At 43.0% G+C, this 26,923-nt stretch overlaps 2 protein-coding genes across 4 annotated transcripts; one reads left to right on the top strand and one right to left on the bottom strand.

Moving 5' to 3' along the window:
- The first annotated feature begins 879 nt into the window (after positions 1–879).
- Positions 880–7,969, top strand: LOC124069597 (leukocyte cell-derived chemotaxin 1-like). The gene is made up of 7 exons (XM_046408864.1): positions 880–1,013; positions 1,238–1,378; positions 2,621–2,761; positions 3,252–3,365; positions 5,289–5,439; positions 6,202–6,311; positions 7,011–7,969. Exons 1-7 carry the CDS (start codon positions 942–944, stop codon positions 7,233–7,235), a joined length of 954 nt encoding a protein of 317 aa, XP_046264820.1. The 5' UTR covers positions 880–941; the 3' UTR covers positions 7,236–7,969.
- Positions 7,970–8,973: 1,004 nt separating this feature from the next.
- sugt1 (SGT1 homolog, MIS12 kinetochore complex assembly cochaperone) lies at positions 8,974–26,387 on the bottom strand. Of its 3 annotated transcripts, none has more exons than XM_046409128.1 (13): positions 26,233–26,387; positions 26,093–26,141; positions 25,435–25,525; positions 25,187–25,256; positions 24,751–24,821; positions 23,127–23,180; positions 21,809–21,837; positions 21,565–21,590; positions 21,181–21,277; positions 19,693–19,800; positions 12,002–12,092; positions 10,905–11,077; positions 8,974–9,794 (listed from the first exon to the last, which is right to left on the bottom strand). In XM_046409128.1, the coding sequence occupies exons 1-13, from the start codon at positions 26,244–26,246 to the stop codon at positions 9,693–9,695; spliced, it is 975 nt and encodes a 324-aa protein (XP_046265084.1). In that variant the 5' UTR covers positions 26,247–26,387; the 3' UTR covers positions 8,974–9,692. The 3 variants fall into 3 exon arrangements, with proteins under 3 accessions (XP_046265084.1, XP_046265086.1, XP_046265085.1); XM_046409130.1 differs by having other exon boundaries at positions 26,093–26,138; XM_046409129.1 differs by having other exon boundaries at positions 21,565–21,587; positions 26,233–26,385.
- Between the last annotated feature and the right edge of the window lie 536 nt (positions 26,388–26,923).

The raw sequence follows: 26,923 nt of genomic DNA, 5'->3' as shown, positions 1-26,923 counted from the left end.
GATGAATCCGATAGGCATCCAAACACAGGTGATTTTGTCACAGAACATGTGAGCAAATCCTCCTGCTATTCTGTCAGGATGTTGTTTTGTCTATCTGCCAAATGTGCACGCCGCGCCCCTTACGTAATCCCCCCATTATTATTCATGGTTTAGGGCATTTCTCATAACAGCAACGCACTTCTGGACGCGGACAGCATATAGAAGACGTAGGGGAATAAGCTCTAAATCTGCCCGACATGTTGCCTTTCTTTGACGCCGTCATGTAAATATACTGTCTGCAAACTGGAGAAAACATGCGACATTCCGCCAGTCACCTTTGACCTGCAACCGTCTGTGGAGGCATTGAGAGGAGGGAGAGAAGGGGAGTGTGCCAAGGTGATTTGAGGAGACAAGCTCACCCTCCCTTCATCATCACCTTCTTACTCTTCCCGCCGAGGTCGTCATAAAGCTTAGTGATATGAAATTCAGAGGATCGTGGCAGGAATCACAATCATGTAACATGTTACATTAGTTACCTTGTATGGTGATGTTCAAAGGGAAAAACGGTTAAGGCTGAAGGAAAGAGTAACTCCTGGCTTACATTAGTGGCTATTCACAACTTGGTTGTAAACTTGGAAAGATTGTGTACCGTTACAACACTTCAGTATAAAACACGACCTGTCTGTGTGCGTGCGGGTGACCAGGGGTGCCATGAGTGAAAGCGAGAGAGAGAGAGAGGGAGAGAGGGAGGGAGAAGGAGGGGAAGCGAGAGAGAGGGGGATTGAGAAATAGAGAGAGGGACAGGGAACAGTGAAAGAGAGAGGGGGGGGGGAGGATAGAGAGATAGGGAGAGGGGGGGGAAGAGAGAGAGAGAGAGAGAGAGGGGGAGGGAGAGAGAGAGTGAGAGAGAGAGAGAGAGGGAGAGAGGTGGACAGGGCTTTCCTCAGGTGTTTGCTCCAGTCATGGCCGGGAACTCAGAGAAAGTACCGATCGCCTCGGCGGGACCGGAGGACCTGCAGCAGTTCATGCCTCCGGTGAGTTTTCACCCGGGCCAGCAGCACTCAGCCCTGTGTGGTCGGGATGAGGTCGGTCTGTGGCGGGGCAGTCACAGGCCAAAGTGTTCCGTTGCTGAACTTTTACATGCTGAGCGGATGACCAAACTCCTACAATTACACCTACCATAGCATAATGATTTACCTGAGTGATGGTGTCTGTGTGGGCGTCTTGTCATATTGTCTATTTGCTTGTTATGCCGCAGGCCTACTCCGCCGTGGCCGTGAAGCCCGCCGCCACCGGCCGTCTGCTGAAGGCCGGGATCGCGGTGCTCATCGCAGGGGCCCTCCTACTGCTACTGGGGGCAGTCGGAGCTTTCTACTTCTGGAATAACAACGAAAAACACGTAAGATTGATATTTTATGTTTTTTTTTAATTACAAAGCATAGATTGTTTGTTTTTTATTAGGGACTAGATAAAACATTAGGAAGTTGAATATTTTCATTTTACTTTTGTTTGGAGTTTTATACAGGCGAACTTTGCCATATGCAGAAGACAGCACTTCAGTCTCAACTGATTTTTATTAATGTGTACATTGGTGTGCCACATTAAAAGTTCTTGTACAATATTAGGGTAGGTTTACACTATAAAGCTGCAAGTTGCACCAATTTAAGACTGTTATATTGTTGTGAGATGATGTGGGAAGGATACAGAGTTTTCAGTGAAGAGGAGTTAAATGGAAACATTAATCATCCTGTGGGAGAATTTTCTTTTCTACAGAGAGAAACATAAAGTTCAGCCACCCTCACCATGCTAATAATTTCTGCACAGTCCCTTAGGACTTGGAATCAAAAATCAAATCAAATGCAGTCTGATCTGCATTCCTTTTGTTCCATTGCAGTTTCACTGCACTTTTGAAACTTTTCCAAAATAAGTGGCACAATAGAGCCCAAACGCTCTCATTCTCACACTCTATCAAAATAACATCACTTGACTGAAGAAATTCTTAAAACCAGCTGTTTATAATTATAGCCAAGTGAAATTAAGACAGTGGTGGCGTTTTTAACATCTGAATTAAAAGGAGACTCGCTAGTGAAGTACATCTTTCTCAGATGAACTTATTTTTGCAGTGTCTGCAAACAGTAAAATGTAAATTAAACACTCCATTTCCATGGTGCAGTGTGCTTGGTGAATGGAGGCGTTGTGTGTGCGTGTGTGTGTGTGTAGAATGTGGTGGAGGATCTTGGCAGTGTGGAGAGGGGTGGGGGGCCTCTTTGGTCCGGCTGATGCTCCAGGGGCAAGAGGTGGAAGAGATGAGGGAAGAGAAATGTAGCTTTCAGAGTGTTTTCTTTTTTCTCATTATGGAGTGAGAAAATGCTATGAAACCCCAATGAAAAGGCTCTGCAGAAGGGTCATCATCACCCAGAGCTGTACAGATTGTATTCTTCTGACCAAGTCTGATTGAATGTGTCCTCTGGAAAAGAAATCCAGAAAAGAGAGACCGTATGTGTGAGGAGAAGTCATAGGGTAAGATTGGAGAAAGAGGGTGAGGAGGAGTGTTGAAAGGGAGAGGGCTGGGGGTGGGGTGACTCTCAGGACTCTCATACCTTACATGCCATTCTGAATCCTTGTGTGTGTTTGTGTGCAGGTCTACAATGTTCACTACAGCATGAGCATCAATGGCAAAGTGGAGGATGGTACAATGGAGATCGACACGGCCAATAACATGGAGAGATTCAGCACCGGCAGTGGGGCGGATGAGGCCGTGGAGGTCCATGACTTTGAGATTGTGAGTTGGATCTAAAATAATCTGAAATATCAGGTGATTCAGCCAGACTCGCCAACACATTGATCAACCCTCTTCGAGCTATTTGGAGCATCAGAGAAGAAGTCAGTCAGATTCAACGTAGCGAAGGCCCTTGTGGGGAGACTGGGTCATTGTAGCAGCAGAGAAATTAAGAACAAGCAGACATGTCATGTCCCTTTGGGCCAATCAGTGTCAAGATGGATCGCCTCTCCAGTTTTCATTAAATTTGGAGTGGTGGTTTTTGACCTTTAATTAAAGCATCCCAGTCAGGCCAGTCAGAGTAGTGAAGCAGCAGTTTTGGTCTTTTAACTATTAAAATTTTGACCTTTAAGTTTAATATCCCTCTGAGTCTAATTTCTTAATCTAGAACATCCATGCCTCAAAATCAGTAGCACTTCACATTTAACGAACAGATCATTGAATCCTTAACACCCGGTTTTTTGTTTGTCCCCTCAACTTCCAACCTCTCCAGGGAATCACAGGGATCCGGTTTTCAGGAGGAGAGAAGTGCTACATCAAAACCCAAGTGAAGGCTCGTCTGCCTGATGTGGAGGCTCTCAACAAGGACTCTTTGACATTTGACCTGGTGGGTTGATCCTGTCTGTGTTATATCTAGTTAGAAAACAGCCTATTTCCACTGCAGGAACTAATCAAAGTGCAGCCTGTAGCTTCTCACTACCTGAGCTTTCAAAGGAATTATCTGACATTTTGGGGAATACGTTTATTTATTCGCTTTCTTGCAATTTCATACAATTGAAAATATGAAGGTATTGTCAGCAGCCAGTTAACTTAGCGTAACATAAAGATTGGAAATGGGGGGAAGCAGTGGGCTTGGCTCTTTTCCACCGTCTGGCACTGTAAAAATCAAATATGCTATAAAATGGAAGTTTGTGGTCTTACAGGGGTTATGTAATATAATGGACTGGACAGCTTGACCACTTACCTTCTCAAAAAGCATACTGAGAATGTGTATTGGTATTTTGCAACTTCTAATATTTACAACCGCAGATACGATGGATTGTTGTGACTGGAGAATCTTTTATGCGTGAATTACTAACATTTGCAAGTACTGATGTCTTATGATTCATCACCCCTTAATAACGACTAATAAACCATCAGATCTGAAGATACAGATGTCAGTAAGTCATTAATAAAGAGCTATATTCACTTTCTAACAAGACAGCATTTTAGTGCAGTTTATTCTTTGCTGAGCTTTAAAGATATTCTACAAGTTATCACTCCTGATATAAAGCTATTAGCATGAATCATTCAAGCCAGTGATCTACCAGGAACACATGGGTGATTTTTATGTGTGGGTTCCCATCACTTTACAGCTTGGTGGACTCTATTAAGATCAATAAGCACAACAGCGGACTTCACTGAAATATACCGTATATGTGTGGACTGCAATCACAACACACCAACACCACAGCCTGTGATTGTTCAGTTGAGGCTGTCTGATAATTAAAATCATTTAGCTCTGCATAAGCCTCACATCCACATAAATCTACATCACCAGAATTGCCCTCGCGATCGAGCATAAACACATGCGTGCACAGACACACACACATATGCAAGCACACAATTAATTATCACGCTGGGCTGCTCTTATTGCCTCTCTCTCTGCCTCATAAAAGATCATTTATTTCACGTTTGTGCTTTTGTGTGTGTTTGTGTTATTGCCTCTCTTTGCCTCATAAATGATCGTTTGGTTCACGTGTGTTGCGCACGCTGTGTGTGTGTGTGTGTGTGTGTGTAGACAGGGAAAAGTCGTTAAAATGGTTGCTGCAGGCTGGTCATTTGCTATAATTTAGAGTGATGGCAAATATGGGTTAGATAAGCGCACACACACACACACACACACACACACACATGCATTGCCATCCAGAGAGAGTGGGTCAGATAAACTCTTATCAGTGGAGCTGGACCCCTGCTTTTATTTGTCCCTCCAGCTAATCATTTGGAAAAAAAAAACATTTCTGAAAGGTTGGAGGATAACATTCTCATGACATGACTGTGGCTAGTGCAGTTCAGCCCTCAGGAACAAATGTCTCTGGGCAAAATCATCCCCACAGAATTCCCCTTTTTACCTGCAGGCTGTGGATACAGAGTATGAATGTTTATACAGTTTCTCCTCTGAAAACCTCATTAGTTTATCTCCAGAAACCTGCAAATTTAGGCCATCCAGTCTCTCTTTCTCTTCAGATCTTGATGAGTCCTGACACTGTGTATACAGCTAAATGTTAGCACAAGGGGAATCTGTATACTTAAGCCTTAAGGGCTTCCTTTTTTACTACTTGATTTTATGTTGTTATAAGGAGCATTAACAGCACAACATTAATGCAGATTGGACTCAGACGGGATGCAGACTGTGGGCTATTTAAAGGGGAAGGCAAGTAAACAGATCTAAAAACAAGTGTGATATTATGCCTTGAGCAGCCAGGGACGTCTTCAGATGTTTTGCTGTGATGTTTGTTTGTCTTACTTCTCCTCAACTCCCACCCCGAAGGAGGACGAGGTGATGCCGGCCAAATTTGAGGATGATCTGATCTGGGTGGCGGCTGACACTCCCCTCTCGGACTCTGCCTTCCTCAGTAACAAGATAAAGGACCTGTGCGGAGACCTGCCAATCTTCTGGCTCCGTCCCACCTATGCAACCAGTAAGCAATCAGTTCATCGATCCATCCATCCATTTATATATGGATATACCACTTATCTGTCAGGGTCGCGGGGGGCTGGAGCCTATCCCACCCGACTACAGGCGAGAGGCAGGGTACACTGGTGCCAGTCAATCGAAGGGCCGACACACAAAGACAGACAACCACACACACTCACACCTAGGGGCAATGTAGAGTAGCCAATTAACCTAACGTGCATGTTTTTGGTATTGTGGGAGGAAGCCGGAGTACCCGGAGAAAACCCACACAGGCACAGGGAGAACATGCAAACTCCACATAGAAGGGCCCAGACCGGGATTCGAACCTGGAAACCTCTTGCTATGAGGCGACAGTGCTAACCACTGCACCACCGTGCCGCCCCGCAATCAGATTTATTATGAAAATGTAAATCCAAAGAAAACATTCAGTTTTCAAGGCTGTAAGAGCTTTGTCACAGAACAAAGACAATCTGGGTCAAACAGTCTCAATATTTCCATTTAACATTGCAGTTGTTTAAGTCATAGAAAAGAAAGCAAGCTAAAAAGAAAGGTAGACATTCTTTTGAAGTTTCCCAGCTCCCGAGTGTACAATTTTTAGCATGCTGTGAGGTCAAAAGTTCCCCAAACACAATTTTATTCTACTTCATCTGAGGACTTCAAAATACTGCCAGAGAAATGGATGTGCAATCAGGAGCTGAGCCACATTAGTGCCACTCCGCTCCTAAATTTGGTCTGCTGTCAGATACTGAGACTCTGATGTGTGCAGGCGGACAGAGGAAGAGGAGGGCTGCTCCCCGCCAACGCCGCCAGGCAGCCAGGGCCGAGGAGGAGGAAGAGGACGTGGAGGCAGAGTTCAACCCAGAGAACCCCTATCAGGTGAGTCACACAAACAAACTCACACATTCTTCTTCTTCTGTCGTGTTTACGTCCCGCTGCAGCGTCCAGGACTGTCCGTTCAGATCTGAGGGCTACCTGAGAGGGCTTTTGCCGAGGAGGGTTTCTCACAGCTGTGCGAGCAGCAGCAGATGCCGGGGTCAACGTGGAGTGGCCTGGATTGTCACTGCAAATCTGAGTGTATGGGTGGCTGTGCTTTCTGTGCATGTGCTTTCTATGTGAGGCTGTCTGAGCCTGTCCAAAGCTTTCCTTTCAGCATCAAGGCTGTGTGAATAATTCCACAACTTGCACCCCCTTCCCCCCACTCCCCTTTGCCCCGCTGTGCATACACAGACTCCCATAACTACACAGCCCCCATGCCCTCCATCCTCACCCCTTCTGTTGGGCCCCAGTTTTTCCTAATCCCTCTGCCTTCCCACTGCAAGCGTCCCCCAACCCCTGCTACATACGCCTGACAACCACAGACAGGGGGTAAACAGCAAGCACTACTTTGAAGAAGAAAATATTTGACAACAAAAACCCACATCTGACAACATCCCCTCCTCCCCATCCCGCCTGTCGGAAATCCATTTTTAATTGGTTTGCAACGAGCGCTCTCCGCTGCTAAAGACGTACAGTGGGCCTATCACACGACAGAATGTGAACACTGTGCGCTCTGACCTCTGTCCTTTCTCCTCTCAGAGAAATCTGGAGGGCGAGCAGGACACCATGAATATCGACCCCATGCTGGACCACCAGGGCGTGTGCTGCACCGAGTGCCGTCGCGGCTACACCCACTGCCAGAGGATCTGCGAGCCGCTGGGGGGGTACCACCCGTGGCCGTACAACTACCAAGGTTGCAGGGTGGCCTGCAGAGTTATCATGCCCTGCAACTGGTGGGTGGCACGCATTTTGGGTGTGGTGTAGACTCGTCCACCTGGTGGCAGAGTCTATCAGGGAAGGATGTGGGGAGGGGTTGGGTTTTAAGGGAGGGGACATGAAGGGAAAAATGTAGGTGGCTTCTTAATGTCATCTATTGTAGTTACCTTTTAGTCTGAGCAGATTCGTAGGAAATGAACAGCATCAGTCACATTATAAATGCATGACACAGAATCTAGGACAGACATGATCTGACATGTAGAGATACACAGTGCTGCACTCTGCACAGCTTGTCTTATTAAAAAAACAGACGAGATATTGATTTAGATCCTTGTGGACTACAACGCAACATGCTGTCACTAGAACAGAGGTTATGATATGAAACATCCAACAGACTAGTTTTCAGTGAAATTCAGACATCTGCATTGAATTCATTTAACAGGTGCCATTCATCCATAGGAATAGCGGACAGTCTTGTATTTATAATCATAATTATTCCTTTGCTTTCACTCTTTGCTTTTTGATGTAAATAAATGTATAGGGTGCAAAGTATTTCTGTCAGCTTGCTTAAATAGTAGCTATTGTTAATTAGGATTTTCTTCATTCATGTGAGAAATCTTTGACTCCTGTGTTTTTAATTCTTTCCTTTTCCCATTGTCATGAACAGCTCTCATTAAAACTGTACTGTACTTGTTCTCTCACAAACTTCATCTAAATGTGTTTTCATCTGCATTGAAGCTATATCAAAGTGCAATATCTCTGAATAAACTTTTTTAAGTAAACTTTTATGTGTCATTCCTCTTTTTTTTTTGTTATGGACCAAATGGCTTTAAATCCTATTTGTAAATAAATATTGCTTCTAACTTGTCATTAGGTTGATTTGGGGATCCCACCCCCACCCCCCACTGCACATTCAACAGCACTTTTCAGCTTTGAGAAGTGTCACATCTGGTCCCTGCTCCAAAGGGATGAGCAGAAAGAACTTTCCAGATTTCTTTAATGTTGGGAGTTGCAGCAGCTCTAGAACTCTTTAATGAGACTAAAGACTCTGTAGCCGTCACGCTCCCAGATCTTACCCACGATGCAAAGCGCTTAGCTCCTTTTGATGTCACAGAGCCGCCTCAGGCAGGGGTAGGGGGTAAGGATGGGGGCGGTGTGTTTGTGTGTGTGTCAGGGATAGTGTAGGAGTGTGTGTTTGTATGTGTGTGTGTGTGTGTGTGTGAGAGAGTGTTATGAAGCTAAGAGTTCCAACCGGAGCCACAAACGGGCGTTTGATCGTCACGAGAGATGAAACGATGTGTGATGAATTTAACACTTAACTCAGTGTGAGAGGCTTGATGATGCGGTTAGGAGGCTGATCCATATTAATGCTCTCTTGTCGCGGTAGGACGCCTCCTCACTGTTACAGCTGCCGCATATATGTGGTTGGAGAACAAGGGACGTGCACTCTCTCTCCCACATCTCCAACGGCAAATCACTTCACCTCAGGGCTGCATCCTTGCCTGCTGGTCAAAAGATGCCAGGCTCTCCGTCTCGATACCAATCGAACCACAATACGTAAACCCCATCCTCGAGCTGTCAACCATATCTGAACTGCCTGCACTCCTATCAGTAATGCCACATTTCATTGCCCCCAGCACATGATCACAGAGCATGGCTCCCTGTCATAATATATTGCTGTTTTTTTTTTTTGCATCTGTTCAATCTCTTCCTAGACTTTCAAACCTGTCCAAAACAAAAACAAACAGTTTCAAGGGACAATGAACCATACCAACATGAGACAAAGTTTGTGAGCCAAACATCAAACCTTTTATTTACACTGAAGCTTGAATCACACTGAGGGAAACCAGTGCTAAGCCACTGGCTGACATGTCACACAGACTCCAGACAGGTCAAGATTGCTGAGAAGTGCTGCTGACTTTTTACTGAGAGTACAGAAAAAAATTGCATGAGACAAGAAATGCAATCACAGTTGTTATTCAAACATCTCACTCGGTTGTCATTTTTAACAACTTTACATTTTTATACAAGTGCTGATAATAGGGAAGTCATAAAAGGCTCCCAAATAGAAAGGCTGTGGGCGTTTAGAGAAAACCAGGAGAAGCAGAGGAGAGAAAAGAAGAATGATGCTCTGAAACCAGATCTGAAAGCTAAAGTGGAGCATTTCAGGTCTGTCAGTCACTTTTTAATCCCTTTCGAGTCCACGGGCCTATAAAAATCAGATAACCGATTCCGTTCAACAGATTATTCAAATTAACTGACCTCATCTGGCGGTAAGTTATTGCAGAGAGTAGGCCATGAGTGGTTTGGTCGAATGAAAAGTGGGAACACTGAGGCTCCCTGCACTTAGTGAGAACACCAGAGCAACAGGACAACTGAGTGGCTGGGAAGAAGAGGAAGTGGATGGCCACGGAGACCGCAAAGCAACGAGGACTCCCGCTGGAGTTCAGATGAACAAATGAGAAGCAAGATGATGTCCAACAGAGAGAGCGAGTGAACACGTGCTCAGTACTTCTTGAACTCCACATCGTCCGGTGGGCTCATCTCCACTTTTCTTTTGCCCACGTCTTTCCAGTTGGTGCTCAGGACTGTACCACCTGACTCCATCTACACAGGGAGGAGAGAGAGAGGGAGAAATCCCTTCAGTGGAATAAGCCCTCATTTCATTAGTGCTGTAGTTATGCGACTCCTTCTCTGTACTTCAAAATGCCCAAGGCTTGGATAACTCCACTGCAACACCACTGAGTCCATAAGTATTGACGAACAAAGTGGATTTCTTTGACCCTTAGCTCATTTTTAAGTTGGATTTCCTTATTATTTTATGATAAGCTAAAGTTAAAGTCCTCTGCTCCAACTGCAGAAGTGCGGACTCCACATGAATGTTAAAATACCATCACTTTTAGGTTGTATGTTGGAAATGACAGCAAATCCTTGCCAAGTGAACCGTAGTGCTGCAGCATGAGGACATCGCATTGTTAACAAAGCAGAATCCAGATTCACCCCAATCATCAATCAACATTAAGCTGCAATCTTACACTCTTTCCGTACACATAAATGCCGTCTTACAGCAGTTCATTAGCTTGACAGTCGCGTACTGCTATCAACAAACACTGAATGTACTGTATTATGTGTGTAAATAAAAACTCATGTAGCTTTACTGTCTTTTCAATGTCCTGAATGAATGTTAGTATAAAGGCTTGCATAACCCCAACCCATACTAAGATGCTGAACTAAGACGGTGCTAATGGTAGAGATTACATTTACTTAGCATCTGCATATTAGCATTGTCATCGTCATATTAGCATCGCGGATGTGGTTAGCATACTGAAACCAGCGTTTGGATCAAAGCACCACTGCACAGACTCACAGAGCTGCAAGCATGTCTGCAGACTCTTAATCATGTTGCAATAACTTTCTTTTAGGTCAGTTTCTCTGTTACTCTGTCCAGATTTAAGGACAGAAAGTTTTTTTGTTGGAGCTTCCTAAAAATGGAGGTGGATAACAAGACCACAAATATGAGATAAACTCTCAAGTGCAAATGATTCATTTCATTTGTGAAAAGAGAGAGGATGCACCTAAAGAACTTTGGCTGTTACCTGCCCTTCTAATCTCCCTAGATCCTTGTGTGCAAAATATCGCACTGTGGTTTAAGTGATCATCAGCAAGAGAAAACCAAAACAAAACAAAACCCTCATGTCACTGAAGTTCAATACTTACAAAAGACTTGTTCATGGCTCGCTTGACCTCGTCTGAGCCATCACAGTAGATCTGCTGGAAGAGTTTGTTGAGCGCTGCGTCTCCCTCCAGCTTTTCGTTTTTCTCCTCTTCACTGATGTCCACCACCATCTTGTCCCATTTGCGGGTGTAGTGGGATGATGATGGGTACTGATCTGATGAAGAGGGGAAAGGGTGTTAAAAAGGTTCATATGGCTTCAGTTAAGTCAGAGTTTAAAGCGGCTGCGAGGCATTTGGCAAGATGGTAAGGAGAGCTCTGTAACTATAAACGCAGCTTATTGCTTTCCTGAATCAGTAAAAATGTTCATAAATGTTTTTAGAGATTTTCACTGAACGCAGTTTAATACCCTCACTTTTATCATCTAATCACACCAACACATATTAAATGACCTCATTTTGCTCACTTTGCAATCGAATCATCCAACTCAGAAGCTGAAGGATCGCATTGTGATTTGATTTCTATATTCTGGATGAAATCCTGGATGAAATACGTCCACCGTAATCCCAACAAGAGATGGAGAGCGAGAAATGTAATCCAGACGCAGATTTACATAAATACAGCACCAGACACACAACAGACATATTCAGGCCAAGCGTGGACATACTGCAATGTGATCCCATAAAATCAGATGTCAAATATCACGTTTAAATGTAACAGTGCCCAAGTTATAAGCAGGCACTTAGGCTGGAGGCTGAGCTGGTTGCATGGAAAGGATGGTTTTGGCTGCCCACTTAACTTTTACACCCCCTTACACACACATATACACACTTACATAAGTAATTAATCCTGTCAGTAACAGCAATGTGTGGGCTAAAATACTGAGTCATATTTTGCTGTCGTACCTTTCCCTCTCCCTGCCTACTTTCGCCGTCAGCCTAATGAAAGACTCTAGCAGGGCTTGACTGCCCACTCTCATTTTAGTGCAGCACAGACAAACACAGGAGCTTATATTGATCTTTGCAGAGAGAGACAGAGAGAGGGAATCAGACGGGGCTGAGGGAGAAACAGAGAGATGAGAGCAGAGACAGGAGAATGGTTTGGGGGAGAAAGAGCGTAAATGCAGAAGCTGTGGACTGACTAGGATCGAAGTGTTTGATGTTGGACTCCTGTCCCTCTCCCTCCAGCTTCTCCCATCTGATGGCATCTGTCTTCTTCATCTTGAACTCCACCTGACAGAAGAGAAGGAGAGATAAGGAGCAGGGCCGGGGGGAGCGGGGGAGAAGAGGGAACAAGGGAGATAACAATGTTTAGCAAAATGGTCTTCTTTGGTGCGTGGGACAAATATACCACTTCCATTAGAGTGACAACTTTAAAGTACAGGACATCAGATCATTATTGAGGCCAGAGAGACTGTCTGTTCCTTCCTCAATGCAGCCTTGCGAGTGTGCGTTTGTATGCGTATGTGTGTGTGTGAGAGAGAGAGAGAGAGAGAGACATCAGGGATATGCGGGGGCACAGCTCAATCTCGAACCTCACTGACAGACATACTGCACTAACGAGATGCCTGTCAGCCAGAGGGCCAGTGTGAGAGACGGAGCGAGCGGGAGGGAGGGAGAGGGAGAGAGAGAGAGAGGAGGAGGAGGAGGAGGAGGAGAAGGAAGGGGTTCCTAATTCCACACAGCAGCATCTGATCCAAATCATTACACCAAGAGAACATGGGAGAGGAGAACAATGATGGGAGAGAGGACATGGACACACGCTTTTAACGCTGAGCTGCACTGACAGAGCACATACCAGCAAGACACGCGAGCTGCAGCACGAGCCCCCCTCCCACCCACACCACCACCACCACCACACGCCTCCTACCACCCATTAACGGTGCATGTGCTTGATACGTGCGCATGTGAAAGACAGCGCTGGTTATGTCGGTGCAATTAAGGAACATTTCTGCTCTGCTGGGCGATGTGATGATTCATTTATGAGGGTGCCAGAGGAGGAGAGGGAATCAAGAGGTAGACAAGGTTAGAGATGAGGAGGCAGAGCGGCTGACTGGCACTGAGTGAAGCGTGAGTGAGGGGAGCAGATTGAAGGAAATAAGACAGTATGGTCGCTGCTGCCTTCTCTGCCGAGGCGATGAGCTGGTGTGAATAGCGTCACACTGATAGATCACTTTGGTATGTGTCAGCGTTTTTCGGGCCCCACACAAAACCTTGTGCACAGCAAGGCATCTGCGCGGTGTCCGAAATTAACTTTCTGGCTCACCTGCGAAGGCCTGAGAAACTAATGCAGGTTGCTGCCCAAATAATGCACATCCATCTTTCAAAAGTCACCTAACTTTCTGCAAGTCTGCACACACAATCTAACCCCCCCCCCAACCTTTCTGAAACTTTCCAGTAACAACAATTCACACCCCCTTCACGCCATGATTGGGCTGGTGTGAGAAGTTCAGAAAGAGTTCAACATCACGAATGCCTTCCAGGAGAGACTGCGGGCTGTTGTATGAGTTATTATCATCTCTCTTTATGACAGCTGGCATTTCAACCTGCCTTCAAATGTGGATGTTTACAAGAGTTCTAAAACAAACAAAAGCCTTCTGCGGAGGTCGGACAACATGTACGATCTACCCAGCCCTCACAGTAAGAATACTGTACATACAGAGAGTATATGAACCCTACTGCATAAAGTCGATAAACAAGTAGTCGACCAACACAAAATAAATCTGCTGCTACTGATAAATGATTCATTATTTCAATCATTTTTCATGTGAGAAATGATAAAAACAGTCTGGTTTCAGCTCTTCAAGGTGAGAATTTGATGCTTTTAAATATATATATACATATATGTCACTAAAGCAAATCTCTTTGGGTTTTCTCAACTGTTAGTTGTTTCAAACAAGAAATCTGAATACATTTCTTTGGGTTGTCAGATATTGTAACTGGCATTTTTCACTACTTTCTGAATGATTGATGAATAATGAAAAAATAGCAGTTAACTGCAGCCCCAGCACTATAGCACCAAACTACATGACACAAGTATGACAAATCAGACCTGACCACGTCCAGTTCTGATGTTGGTTGTGGTCTGACGTGCAGGATATTTATACTTTACTTTATTTATACTTTATTGCTACAGTTCCAATTCACACGTGTGATTGATGTATTAATACATGGCGACAGTGGCTGATGGTCACAGGTAATGAAGTATTTCCATCACTTGCCATGGCAGCATTTTGTTTTCCTCCAAAATAAAGTAGAAACAACAAAAACTGATAAACCTAACCAAATGATGTATGGCGATGTTAAATTAGCCAGTGTAGTTTAGTGTTTCTGTGATGATTTATTGAGCCCTGTTCATCAGTTGTAATTGTTTGTGATTAATAAACTAATTTCAATCGATTTTTGAGACAGCTCCTCTTGGCGTGATAAAAATGTTTGTTTTCTGACAAGGTACATCTGCAATCTGAGCACAGATGCTCCTTCGAGCTCTGGCAGGAGTCTCATGGTGCTTTGAAGACTTCAGTCCTTATGAAAATGCTGATTTCCCACATTGGCTCTAATGGCTGAGAAAGGCTGCTAACTCTGATCTGACTGTTTTGTTTTAAATTCATTTGCTAATGAACATCGAAAGTCTAAGGCAATGTCTAACAACAAAAAAGGACCAATGACTGTAAATTGAACAAATGTTATCATCTTAAAATTACCAGCCAGAGTTTGCAGGTGTCATCAATTGTCTTAAATGTTTCTGTAGTGTGAGATGCAGCCGAGCTCAAGCTGCTGCTCTGTGTGTGTGTGTGTGTGTGCTTCTCTGCGTGCTCCTGGGCCATACAACATTAATCTGCTGCCACATCTGTGTTTCCTGGCTTTTAAGGGATATGGCAGGCCAGGCGCCATGTGTGTGTGTCTCTCTGTGTGCGTTCCTGTGTGTGTTTGACAGGCAAAGCAATGGCTCGTAAAGGGATGTGACAGCAGAGCCACATACAGGGGCCGCCACCCCCAGGACCCCAGGGGCTGGACTATACAATACTGCACTACACACACACACACACACGCTATTTACAGAGGGGCACTGGGGTCCCGTGTCTCTTGTCACATGTGTTTGGAACCATCGCCCCCTCCTCCCCCTCCCTGCCATGACTCCTCACCCAGCATCTTCTCCCTTTTTCTCCAGATCCTAGCGGATTTCAAAACAAACTCGGCAAGAAAGATGCATAAATGAAATAAATATAAACATTCTTAGACGTTGACAGGCATGCAAATTAAAGAGCGGAGATGCCACTTTAGCTATTTTCTAAAAAGAGATGAGTTTGGAACTGAACGAACAAGCGAGTGTTGATTCGAAACTGCGCTGAGTGTGTTTGCGTGCACGCGTCAGAGAGTGTGTGTGTGTGTGTCAGCCGTCTGTTCTGATCAAACACACTGGTGTGTAATTGGCTCCCCGTTGTCGCGGTGACCCCTGTGGCTGGAATGTCTGTCGTGGTGGAGGACAGGAGGAGGTCGCTCTGACGATAATGTGCTACAGATGACACACACACACATACACACACACTGGAAATACTGTGTGTAAATGGCAAAAGTGTGCTGAAAGATTGCTGTTCAGCCTCTGTATTTGTATGTCTGTCTGTGTGTGTGCGCGCACTTGCACTCTCACGCCCGGCTTAGCCTCCCCCTGCTAAGTTGTCTTTAAAGACAGCGAGGAGATGAAGCGTAAACACTGTAGAGCGAAGAGAGCGGGGCAGCCTATTACAGAGACAGACAGACCGACATTGGTTGGGAATCAACAGCTCCGAGGGCAATGCATTTTTTTAAAACGCTCATTAGGGATGCATGCCAATCTGGAGAAACTTGATTTGCTGATGCTGTTGTTCATTTGAATGTTTTTTCCCCCCACGGGCTCTTCGGCTTCAGAAAAATGAAACAGCTCCAAAATATTTAAATGAGACGTGCACTGAGAAAGCTGGCCAGTTGGTCACATTCTCTCACACTGTTGTGCATGTGTGCACACACATTTCACCTGTGGAGTTGAAAAGTTAGATGCTCCCATGCCATCTTGACCTGCAATTTCCAGTGAGGGCTTATAAGTGTGTCTGTGTGTGTATTGGGGGGGCCATGTGTACCGGAGGAGCCCAGAGGACCAGGGAACAGTCAGGGCTTTGTGGGAGAAGAGGAGGGCTCTCTCACTCTCTCGTTATTCTAGAGGTAGGGGTGTGTGTGTGTGTGTGCGCACATGTGTTTGTATTAGCGCAAGACAGACAGAAAGACAGAAGAGATATGTGTGTGTGTGTGTGTGATCGAGAAAACAAAGACACAGAGGGTAAATGAAGAAGGGGAAAAAAGACACACTGTAGAGAGATGAGAGTCGAAGACCATATTCAGCTGTGGTCTCTCTAAGACTGAGTCCTTGTTTAAGCTGCAACCCACGTGCACCTCTGGTATGCAGTGTCTGCTGTTGCCATGGAAAAGTGAGAAAGTGAGTGAGTGCGAGTGCTTTTTTGAGAGGGGGCAGTTTGTGTGCAGGTCAGCCTCTGCTCGGCACCGTGTAGCCAGTAGATATACTGCACACAATATAGATGTCAGGTTATATAACACCACTAATCAAATTTCCCAACATCTTTTTGCTACTGTGGCACCGTACGGAGTGTAATTCCACTACTGTGATCATGCACTGCCCTTTCATTCCCCCTGTGGCCTTGCTGTGAAATAAACTAAAATAAATATCATCATTGCTTTCAGAAATGCTTGGCAGCTTTGGGGATTTTCAGTGTTAATACTGTGGCCCATCTACGTAGGCACTTGGGGTAAACATTTGGCTTTTGTTTACGCTCGCTGTTACGCTCATTGATGCATAGATCTAACAGAAACATATATGTAATGTTTGAAATATTAGTTCTAATACAATTCGTGAGTTTTGGTAGCCATAATGAAATTATGTTTTTGTACATTACTCAGAAATAGTACTCAGAGATATTTTTAAAACCCTTTTAATTTCACAAAAGAAGTCAAACTTCTTAAATAAGGGACATTCTTACAATTAGAATGTCCCTGAGTTTCAGCTCATTGTTTAGCAGTCCCACCCACAACTCCACTGTTTGCTTCACCCTCACAGCTCTGACTCACAGGGATGTTTTCGGCATCAGCAGGCAGCTGTTTTCAGCAAAAATGCCCTAAGAGCCCACCGTACAATACATGCACAGTAGCAAACAGACATAGTTAGCGACCAGCTGATCAACACTGTGAATTTAGCAAAGAAGAGCCAGGTATTTCGCTCTACAGAGCTAAAGGAGAGTGAATATTGGACTTTTGTTAATCAAAGGGAAAGAAAAACGACTTCACATTAAGGATGTTGCTCCAAAATCGCTGCTGTTTGCTAACAGGTTCACTGTATCGAGTTGCTGGTGATACGTTCACGTGCTCACAACTTGTTTCCATTACTCTGAAGATCTGTAATTGCAGGTTTAAATGTCAAAGAAAATTGTCCAATGTTGTTAAATTGTCAAAACCCACTGCTGAACGATAGTAAACAAACTGCATTAATGTTCATTAAATTGGTGCAATACTGTATTTTAAATTAAGCCACTACAGGCTGCACTGTGGTGTCTGTTTACAAGACATTTCTATCATGCTTCAGGCTTTTATATAAAGCAACTGAGAGCATTTACCTCACTGTTCTAGAGAAATACAGCTGTGTCAATACCATCTTCCCTCCACTCTACATGTGTAGGTAGCTTGTGTATATTTTGTATGTCTAATTATACCTCTTTTTCATTTCCTATAAAGGTCATCTGTCTCCTATTGGATTATTAGACAAGATTATTGCTATAATATCATTAATAAGAAACAGAACGTTAACGTTGTGGAGTCAAAATCACTATATTATCATTTATTTTCAAGATTTAGTGTGGAAACCCATGGCTGAGGTGCCTCTGGATTGCAGTCCCAGGATCAGTCCGGGAACTGAATGAGGAATTAGCTGTCGAATCAGCAAATTAGTTAAAAATATTCAGATGCAGCAACTAATTCACTGAAAGCCGCGGCTCACATTTGCGTTTGCCAAGTAAATGTGCCCTAATATTATCAAAGGACACAACTAAAGGTGCTCGGGAAGATTTGATGTCCAAACGCTGTGGAAAGATCATCCATCATCATCAAAATAGCAGTTTTTAGAGATATACGAGATTCACAGGAAGAAAACAAACTTTACGTTCTCCTGTATTGATAAGATCGGATTGATCAATCACTTAAAAAAAAACTAAAATTCCTCCTCCTAAATGACTAAGAAAAAAACAAAAAAAAACAAACAATGTGAACACCCCAGACAAAAACCTGTCTCTTGATCCTCAGGCTAAAACCTGACAGTAGTCTAAAGCCTGAATCAGCACACACTCAGCCAGCACACTCATTAGCCCATATCCTCTAGAATACACACTAATTAGTCTATAGTAAAAAGTGCCCTTCCTACTCATTAGGCCCATAATCACCTTAACAGTGCTGAGGAACTCTCAGCTAGTCCTAATAACTGTGTGTGTGCTCTGTGTGTGTAGCAGTGAGGATTTGTGCATATGTGTGAATCTCCTGTTAGATGAACTGTGCTACCGCCTCCACAGGAGCTGCGCTGTACACAGACAGGGTGGATTTTCTACTCCAGCCACAGTGAGCTTTACCAGCATTAAGGAATTATGGGCAGTGGCAGCCTAATTTATGCCGCATTAAATTATTGACGAGATTATGATGGTAATCTCAGAGCGGTAACCCAAGTAATGATCAGTCACAATTTCAGTGAGCTGCTTAAACTGAATTCATTAACATTTTCAACAAAGACACAAAAACAATCAATGATCAGCTATTAAGACAAACGCCTGAACACACACAGAGGATATCGTGCAGTTTGCTCTCTGGCTGAATTGAATTTCAGAGATCTGAAGCATATTCAGACGACTGCCTGTATTTCTCCAGTGTCTGACATTACTACGTCATATTTTCTTTATGGGGACATAAAAGATGTTCCCTGACATGTTTAATACTCTGTTTCTTTATTGTTGGGAGTAACTACTAGGAAGGCAAGGCCACACACAGCGGTCCTACTGATTCTGAGTAAAATTCAGTGTCTTTTCATTGACTTTCAAAAATTTAGTTGGGAGAGTTTCCACTGACCTAAAAAGTTGTTTGTTTATGTTTTTCAGCAATGTCATAAAGTGGTAAACAGTTTTATGTTTCACTACAGCGTGGCTGGAGAAAAACATCTGAACACCAACATCTAACACTAGTGTATGTAAGAAACTGGTTATGCAGCATAATCTGTAAAATAACCGGTAGTGAAATTCAGTGCTATTTCATGACTCCACAAAGAGGACATGCCATATTTCCTGATGTTCCCTTGACCTGAACACACCTCTGAAAACTTTGTTTGACATTAAATGACCGTGATGATTTGTATCCTCTGCTTAGCTCAGCATCATTTCATCATCTCAAGCTATCCAGCGTTGGTCAGTGGTGGTCGCTGTGACCCCAGAAAGGACAAAAGCTGGCAGTTTTTTTGTCGTGTGTGCTCCAACATTAGAGAATGCATGACGCTTTGATGTGCCTCTTATTGCACAATGGGCCATTTAACTAAATGATGTTGAAAGCACGCAGGTCTGACACACAGTTTGTTTCTGCTTCATAAGCATGTCACCTGTCACAGTAAAATGTCTGATAAACCTGTCAAAAACCTGTCAAATCATTGTAAATGACTGCCTGAATGTAAAAGATGCATTATGGTAATGGACTCCCGGTTGATTTCGAAGTTTCAACAGCACACTAACAGCACTGATTGAACTGAAGGTAACTGTGATACCTTAGTGCTGAGGATCTTGAAGCTGCTCTGCTGAGGGACGATGGGGTGCAGGAGGTTGAGGTGGAGGATGAAGTCCTCCCCTGATGCCAACTGTATCTTGGCAGAGACCTGAAGAGATCATAGACACAAGACATAACTCCTCATGGGCTGCTATTAACTGTGGCAGTAATCAAACAGAAAAACATACAACTATGTAATATTTTTGTTACTGTTGTCTTGCTAAAAAAAAGTAATGATTTTCCTTTTATTTAACTGCAGCCTTTGGAAATCACACGAAACCAAAAGATAGACAAAGAGTGAAGGGGGCAAAGGTGTCAAGCTTGTCCATGAGAATAATCATCTGATGTGGCTGGTGTGACGGCCAGGAGTATCCTCACCCTGTCCCCTTCAGCCATGCAGTGACCGGTGATAAAGGGTGGGGGTGGATGGGGTGGGAGACAGCTACTAACAGCCTGTCAATCACTGGGTGGGTGGCTTGTTGGTTTAGAGGGACATGGCCTTGGCGGTGGCCCAAATCCTCACACTCTCCTCACTTGGCAAATGCTGCCTTTTGTATAGAAAAGCACTGAAAAACACCCACTTGAGGACTAACTTTCCTGTCCATCAGTCTAACTTGTAATCATTTGCAATTCACCACCTACCACTTCTCTAAAAGTGGACTTTTCAGAGTTGGGACCAAATGTATGTTAGAAGTGGTTCATCGGGGATAAAAGCTTAGAAAGTTAGCTTAAGTAGCTTTTGGGCATTTCCACAAAACTATCAAAGGCTTAATATTCATTTCCAGTTGAATTCCTGCACGGTCTGTAGGTATACAGCTTCTGCATACTCAGTCACCAGGGAAAATAACTGGAACCACCGCCTTTCATCTCTAATTTCTTTTGTATATACTGACCTAGTAAAAAATATATGAACTTATCTGTACTTCACACCACAAAGGGAGCTTAACAAGTGACTGTGTGATTCAGAGAGAGAGAACTATTTCTTTTGAAATGGGGTAAACTCAGTTTGTTATTCTATTAGGAAAGACAAAGCCATTCCCTGGGGTGCCCTGCAGTTACCCCTCCGAGAGGAGGAAAGAAGAGTGGAAAGACACAAAAGAAAAGAGAAAAAAAGAAAGAAAGATGATCGTCCCTTGAGGGCTCTGCAGCTGATCCTAGATCAGTTATGCCTACTATCTACAGACAATTAGGAGGTTGGAGAAGCTGGAGAGGGTAAATTGTTCTCAGATCTGTACTTTGGGAGCAATGTTAACAAGGCACCACTGGAGGCATAGTTGGGTCCACGGGGAGTGTGTTTGTGTGTGTGTGTGTCTATATGAGACCTATCTAATGGGCCCCCCTGAGGAAACACCCAAGAGCTAACCCATCACTGCTTCACACACACACACACACACACACACACACACACACACACACACACACACACACACATACACACAAATACAAGAGACTCTTCATTTTAATACTGCATTTAAGTGTGTGTTTATACCTCTTTTTCCATGAAGCTGACACACACACCATCCTTGGGTACGTTTTTCGCCATGACTGTGACAATGATTTGAGATTCTGTTTGGTACCAATCGTGTCTGCAATGCAAAAAAACCCCAAAACAAAACAAAACAAAACAAAAAAACAGAGAAAACAGAATAAAAATTCTGAAAACCTTTGATAATTTCACCACTATTATGATAAATAGAGTATATGATCAGAAATAATAAAAAGCAGCTCATCATCAACATGTATTGTCAGTGTCCACTGCATTCATCCAGTTATACAGAAAGGGGCTGCTTTGGCGCAACAAGGCCTGATAAATCAATATGCTGGTATAATAATTAAATTAACATTAAATAAAATAAAACATGAATGCCCTTACCTAACTAACGGAGCTGCTGGTGTCTGCTGGGTCATTTAGTCCCCCAGTCGGGACAACCATTAGAGAGGAAGATGTGATGATAAGGCAGAGGGATGAAAGGAAAAGGAGAAAAATGAGAAAAAAACAACAACAAAAGAAGCTTTGTAAGACTTCCTTCTGTGAAGCAGAAGTATACACATGGCTGATGCTCTCCACTGATGCTGAGAGCAACAGTGCCCCCAGGTGGCCATGCTGGGAAACTCACCCTGTCGCTGACGCCGATCTGTTTCTGCTCTGCAAAGGGAAAAGGACAGGAAACATGCCTCTTAAACTAAACTGAATAGCAAAATATGAAAATAAAGCCATAAGATCACAACTCTGAAGCTAACACAGCACATTTTTCCACAGATAGCAGACAGATATGCTCACGCTCTCTCTCTCTCACACACACACACACACACGCACATATCCATACAGTACGTACACTCCTATCCTTGACACTAGTTTGTTTACTGGTCCATCCACGCCCATTATAAGCCCTGTGAGCCCAAGCAGGCCTGATCACCGTTTACCAGCATGCTGTCATGCATTATTCACTGACTTTATTACAGAGAGAGAGAGAGGAGAGAGAGGAGAGAGACATGAAATGATAGGAGGCGTGTAAATGTTGTCTTAATGAGGTCACGTTTGAAATGATAAGGAGGGGGGGCTGTTTGGGGAAAAAGATTCTGTGTGTGTGCATGTGTGTTTGCGTGTGTCTTTTTTTTTTTTTTAAATAAGCATGGTGCCACATGTGATAGAATAACCAGGTGTCTTGTGTTTGTTGGCATGGTGGTAAACACACTGTCACCAGAAGGCAAGACTGCTCCTGGTGTGAGCGTGAGCAAGTGCAAGAAGGGTGCTTTCAAGTTTTAGGGGAGCAGGGAGGGGGTGATGTACACCCTGGTGTGCATTTGTTTGTGTGTGCGCATGCTGCCTGTGAGCAGGCCTGTGAAGGGGTTGGGTCTCATCGGGAGCCTTCAAACATCAGCAACGTTAACTCTGATGAATCATACCGCTCCTGGGAGTACGTGTGCATGCGGGTGTGAAGCGTGTTTGTCAAAACTCATGCTCTTGTTTACTTCAGATGATCCAGAGGGCCCAGGCATCACCACAAAACAGAAACACACCACCCAGACATGGCATGCATCTTTCATTGGACTGAGCAGCTCTGCCAGCACACTCCACCACTGAACACATACTGTAGATTCATGCATGTGTGTGAGCCCATTTGTTTGATCAGTTGGACTGATCACCTCCCTGACTGTGCCATTTAGTTTACTTTTTGATAGCGAGGAAGAGAACTGGTAATGGATTTTGAAGCCTTTTAAACTAACTTTCTTTTTTTACTAAAAGCAAAATGACACAGGCAATACAGTACACTAATATTTGATATCATTTAACAGTTTACATAGAAAAAGATTAACAATCTGCAGTGAAATAAAGAAAGAATGTTTAATATCCCAACAACCCTAAAATTAAAGATCAATATCAGCTCTAAATACTTACAAAAAAAAGACATGAGTCTCATTTCAGCTACTTACCTCCCATCATCTCCTCACACCGCTTTATCCAGATCTCAAATGATTTGTCAGAAACTGTGGAGATTACAAAAAAAAAACAGAAATTTGCAGAAATTTAATATATGCTCAGTTAGAGAACTCAAAGAAAACATTTGCAGGACAACAGCATTGATTTAATAGGTTTGTTTCCAAAGCGGAATTTTCTTGAAGAAAAAATGGCAGCGCACGCGTAAAACAGGGCTTTTGGCATTTGGAGGCACGACAGTAAGCATGAGGTTTCATTTCAGTTGATATCAACAATCACTGATAAATTCTATCAACATTATTCACTGATAAATGAATGAATGCGGTGGCCAGTTGTTAAGGGAAGTGGCTTTCACTTTATTTAGCCAAAAACTAAAACATTTCCACACTGGTGAGCTTGTCTCATATCCAGGCAATTTGTTTTAGCACTGTGTCAACCGGTCTTTTTTAATTTACAATTTCCTCGTCTTCTGCAGTCATCGCTCACTCCACGCTGGTTCTGCGGTTGTGTCACACGTTGACCAACACACTCGATAACTGATTGGCTGACTGCGTGTCACTTGCAGCACATTCCATTATTGATGGATATTAGGGAAGCAGTGCAGAAGGCAGGACGTGATGCTGTGGTTTTAACTGATAATATGCTTTTTTTGTTTGGGAGTTTGAAGAGAAAGCAAAGACAAAAACCGAAGATAATGATACGCCACAATATTGGATGATCAATAATTTTATCTGTTACTTAGTCAACATAAAATGAATCTACGACAACTATGAGAATCAATTCACCAAACCGAAATGAAATTAATCATTCAATCGTAAATGTGAGAATTCACAGCTTCTCTTTGTCATATTTGATCTGTCATACTTGATTTGATCTAATTTACAGGGTCAGGATGTAGCATTTAGCAGCATCTGAACGGTCCTCATCCCACCCTGCCCTATGGTGGCTGCTAAAAATGTAAAAAATAAAAGGGCAAAGGCTCTCTCTGGGGCCACAGCTTTGTTTGTCCGTTCTGGGCTACTGAAAATGTCTGTGCAGATGGCAGACTCTGAAAAAGAGGATGTGCTCCCTCTGTGGATATAAAAGGTAAGGTATTTTAAGGTAAGGTGATTATAAACTAACAAAAACATAATTATGACTATTCTATTTCTGGCAATAGATCCATTTAAATCAACCACACTGATCCTTTGAACATTACAGTAATAGAGTTGATATTGACCAGGATTATGTTTAAGATGTCTTTTGGTAAACAAAACCATGATGAAATGAATAAATAAAATTTGCATCTTAAGAATTAAGAATTCATATGCTGTGTTTCAGATTTGCAATTGTAACTACAATTGAACTACTACTAACTACAATTGAAAATTAGGCTAAAGACTTTTGTTCATTAATGCGCTTAACATAACCTGCACTCTTTGTTATACTTTTGCACTTTTGATGCCTTTTTTGTTCTTTTGTTCTCTTTTGGGTCTTTGTAAACTTTATTCTTGAGTTGATCGTGTGTATTAAATGCATTCAGTGATGAGAGAAACAGATGGGGTACTGCTGAGAACAGTGGTTGGTACAGTGTGGGATGATGGAAAGTTTATACTGGAGGTCAAAATAGACGGTACTCACCATCCAGTTGGTGTCCCTGAATGAAAGCTGCATGTGCTGACTCATAGTGGTGAAGGTGGTATTCTGCTATTCTGCAGTTAGGAGAGAAAACATGCTTCATATACTTTGATAATGACAGACAACTAAAACTGCTCTCTTCCAACACACAAAATTTGAATTATATACCTTGTTAAAGAGCTTAAATGATTCTTGAACAGAAACTTTATGGCTGGCTGGAGAGAAATGTTGTGTTTCTCATACAACAATCATGTTTGTCAAAATCTTCAGCAGCAGGAATCATGCATGTTAACTTCATAACTCATGTTTACCAATTTTTCCAACTTTAAAGTTTTAGCTATACAGTACAGAATCACTGGGTCCATTGACAGTTCATACATCAAAAATCTACATGTTTGTGATTTTCCCTCTTTTTTTATCATATCATTATAGAACACACCCTGTTCGCATGAAAGCAAGGGGAAGACTAGGTTGTAGCTGCTGTGCTTTTTTGGCATCATCAACGGCACCTGCAGAGAGAAGACATCATCACACTCGTCATACATATGCACCCATCCAGGAGGTATCACTCACCCAAAAAACAAGAACAACACTCTTTTCAACTGAATCTAAAGACATATTATTTTACCTGAAAGCCTTTCTTTCAGGTAAAATAATATGTCAGTCAAAACATGTACGTAGACTTACAACTGTAGTTTTTGAGAAGTGTGTGAGCATAGGCACGCTGGCAAAACCACTCAGCGTTGTCAGAGTGTCCTTGCAAGGCCTCATTCAGTGCCTACAAAGAAACAGAAAACATTTATGTGGAAAATTTACAATACTGTTTTAGTTTGGAAAAAGTTGTAAAAACGATGAAAAAGCAACACAACACACATCTATTTATGTACTACTCTGTGACCACCAACGCTTTTTAAAGGTAATTATTTTGAGATGCACTTGGCCATTAAAGTAGTGGATTTGCTGAGTAACATCAATGAGTACAGCATGTTTGGCAACCAGGAATACCTCCTTGCCAGAGAAATGTTAAGTTTTAAAGACAGTTAAGGGCAACAAAATATATGCTCTCCTAACAAAACTAACTCAGAAATGGGACTAGTATTTGAAACTATATTGATGCCCTGCTCTTCACCCCAAGTGATGCTATCAGGAGACGTTAGCTAAGTTGACTAGCTAGTTGCAGTGTGAACATCGGTACGAATATCAGAGACATTAACAACATTAACTCCCTTTACACATCAGTGGACAAAAAGTACTTAGGGTTAATGTGATACTCCGAAAGAGCCCCTACATTTCTAGTGAACCAGCTAATGCTATTTATTTATGGCTAACTAACGTTAATGTTTACCTCCAGGGCTTTCTGTGGATCTTCGTCAATGAAGCTGTCCGGGAAGCTGCTAAAGTCAAAGGAGAGATCTAAACGTTAACTACCTGCGTAGAAACAGTGCACGAAAACACGATAAAAACTACTTCATATGTTTCACTTGCCGTTCAGCCGCCATGGATTTGCTGTTGATGTAGACACTGTTTCTAGAATAGCAGGAAAGTTCTAGCAAGATGTGGAGACTGACGTTACTGGAAACGTGATAGCGGCAACAGCCACAGCTCTACAGCAGGCCTGTCAACATCCGACTGCAGTCAGCTCACACCGCCACTGCTCCACCTACCGACCTGGAGGACTCATGACACGGCAACTTTCTGATTGGACAGCCAGGTTTTTAGCTCCGACATGAAAATACATGCCGTTCTTTCAATACCGCATTTATTTTTTAGATATGCCACTATTGATCTCAGCATAATGGAGTAGTGAAAGGAGGAGCAATACCTCACAGTAGAGATGCTCGACTATTATATTATTAAAATATATTAAATATTTTGTAACAGTGGCAAAAGAAGTTCTCTATTAAAGAGGTATTACTAATTTAAGTAAAACAGATTAATTGGAATCAATATGCAATTTAAATACTGAATTTAAAAAGTTAAAGGATTCAGGATGTTTTCAGAATAATAATTATTGGATTGTAATTACTGATGCATTAATGTGTCAATCAACATGTTACGGCTGGTTAATGCGGGGATAATTTTAACTAATTAACATATTGCTGGGTAACTTGTGGATTTCCCCACAGGAATCATTAAAGTCTTGCTATTTCTATCTTTCATCTATCTAAATCTGCAA

The sequence above is a fragment of the Scatophagus argus genome, chromosome 13 (genome assembly GCF_020382885.2).
Source record: "Scatophagus argus isolate fScaArg1 chromosome 13, fScaArg1.pri, whole genome shotgun sequence".
In the NCBI taxonomy this organism is placed as follows: Eukaryota; Metazoa; Chordata; class Actinopteri; family Scatophagidae; genus Scatophagus; species Scatophagus argus.
Note: the sequence above shows the minus strand (reverse complement) of the source record. Positions and strands in the feature narration are given on the sequence as shown.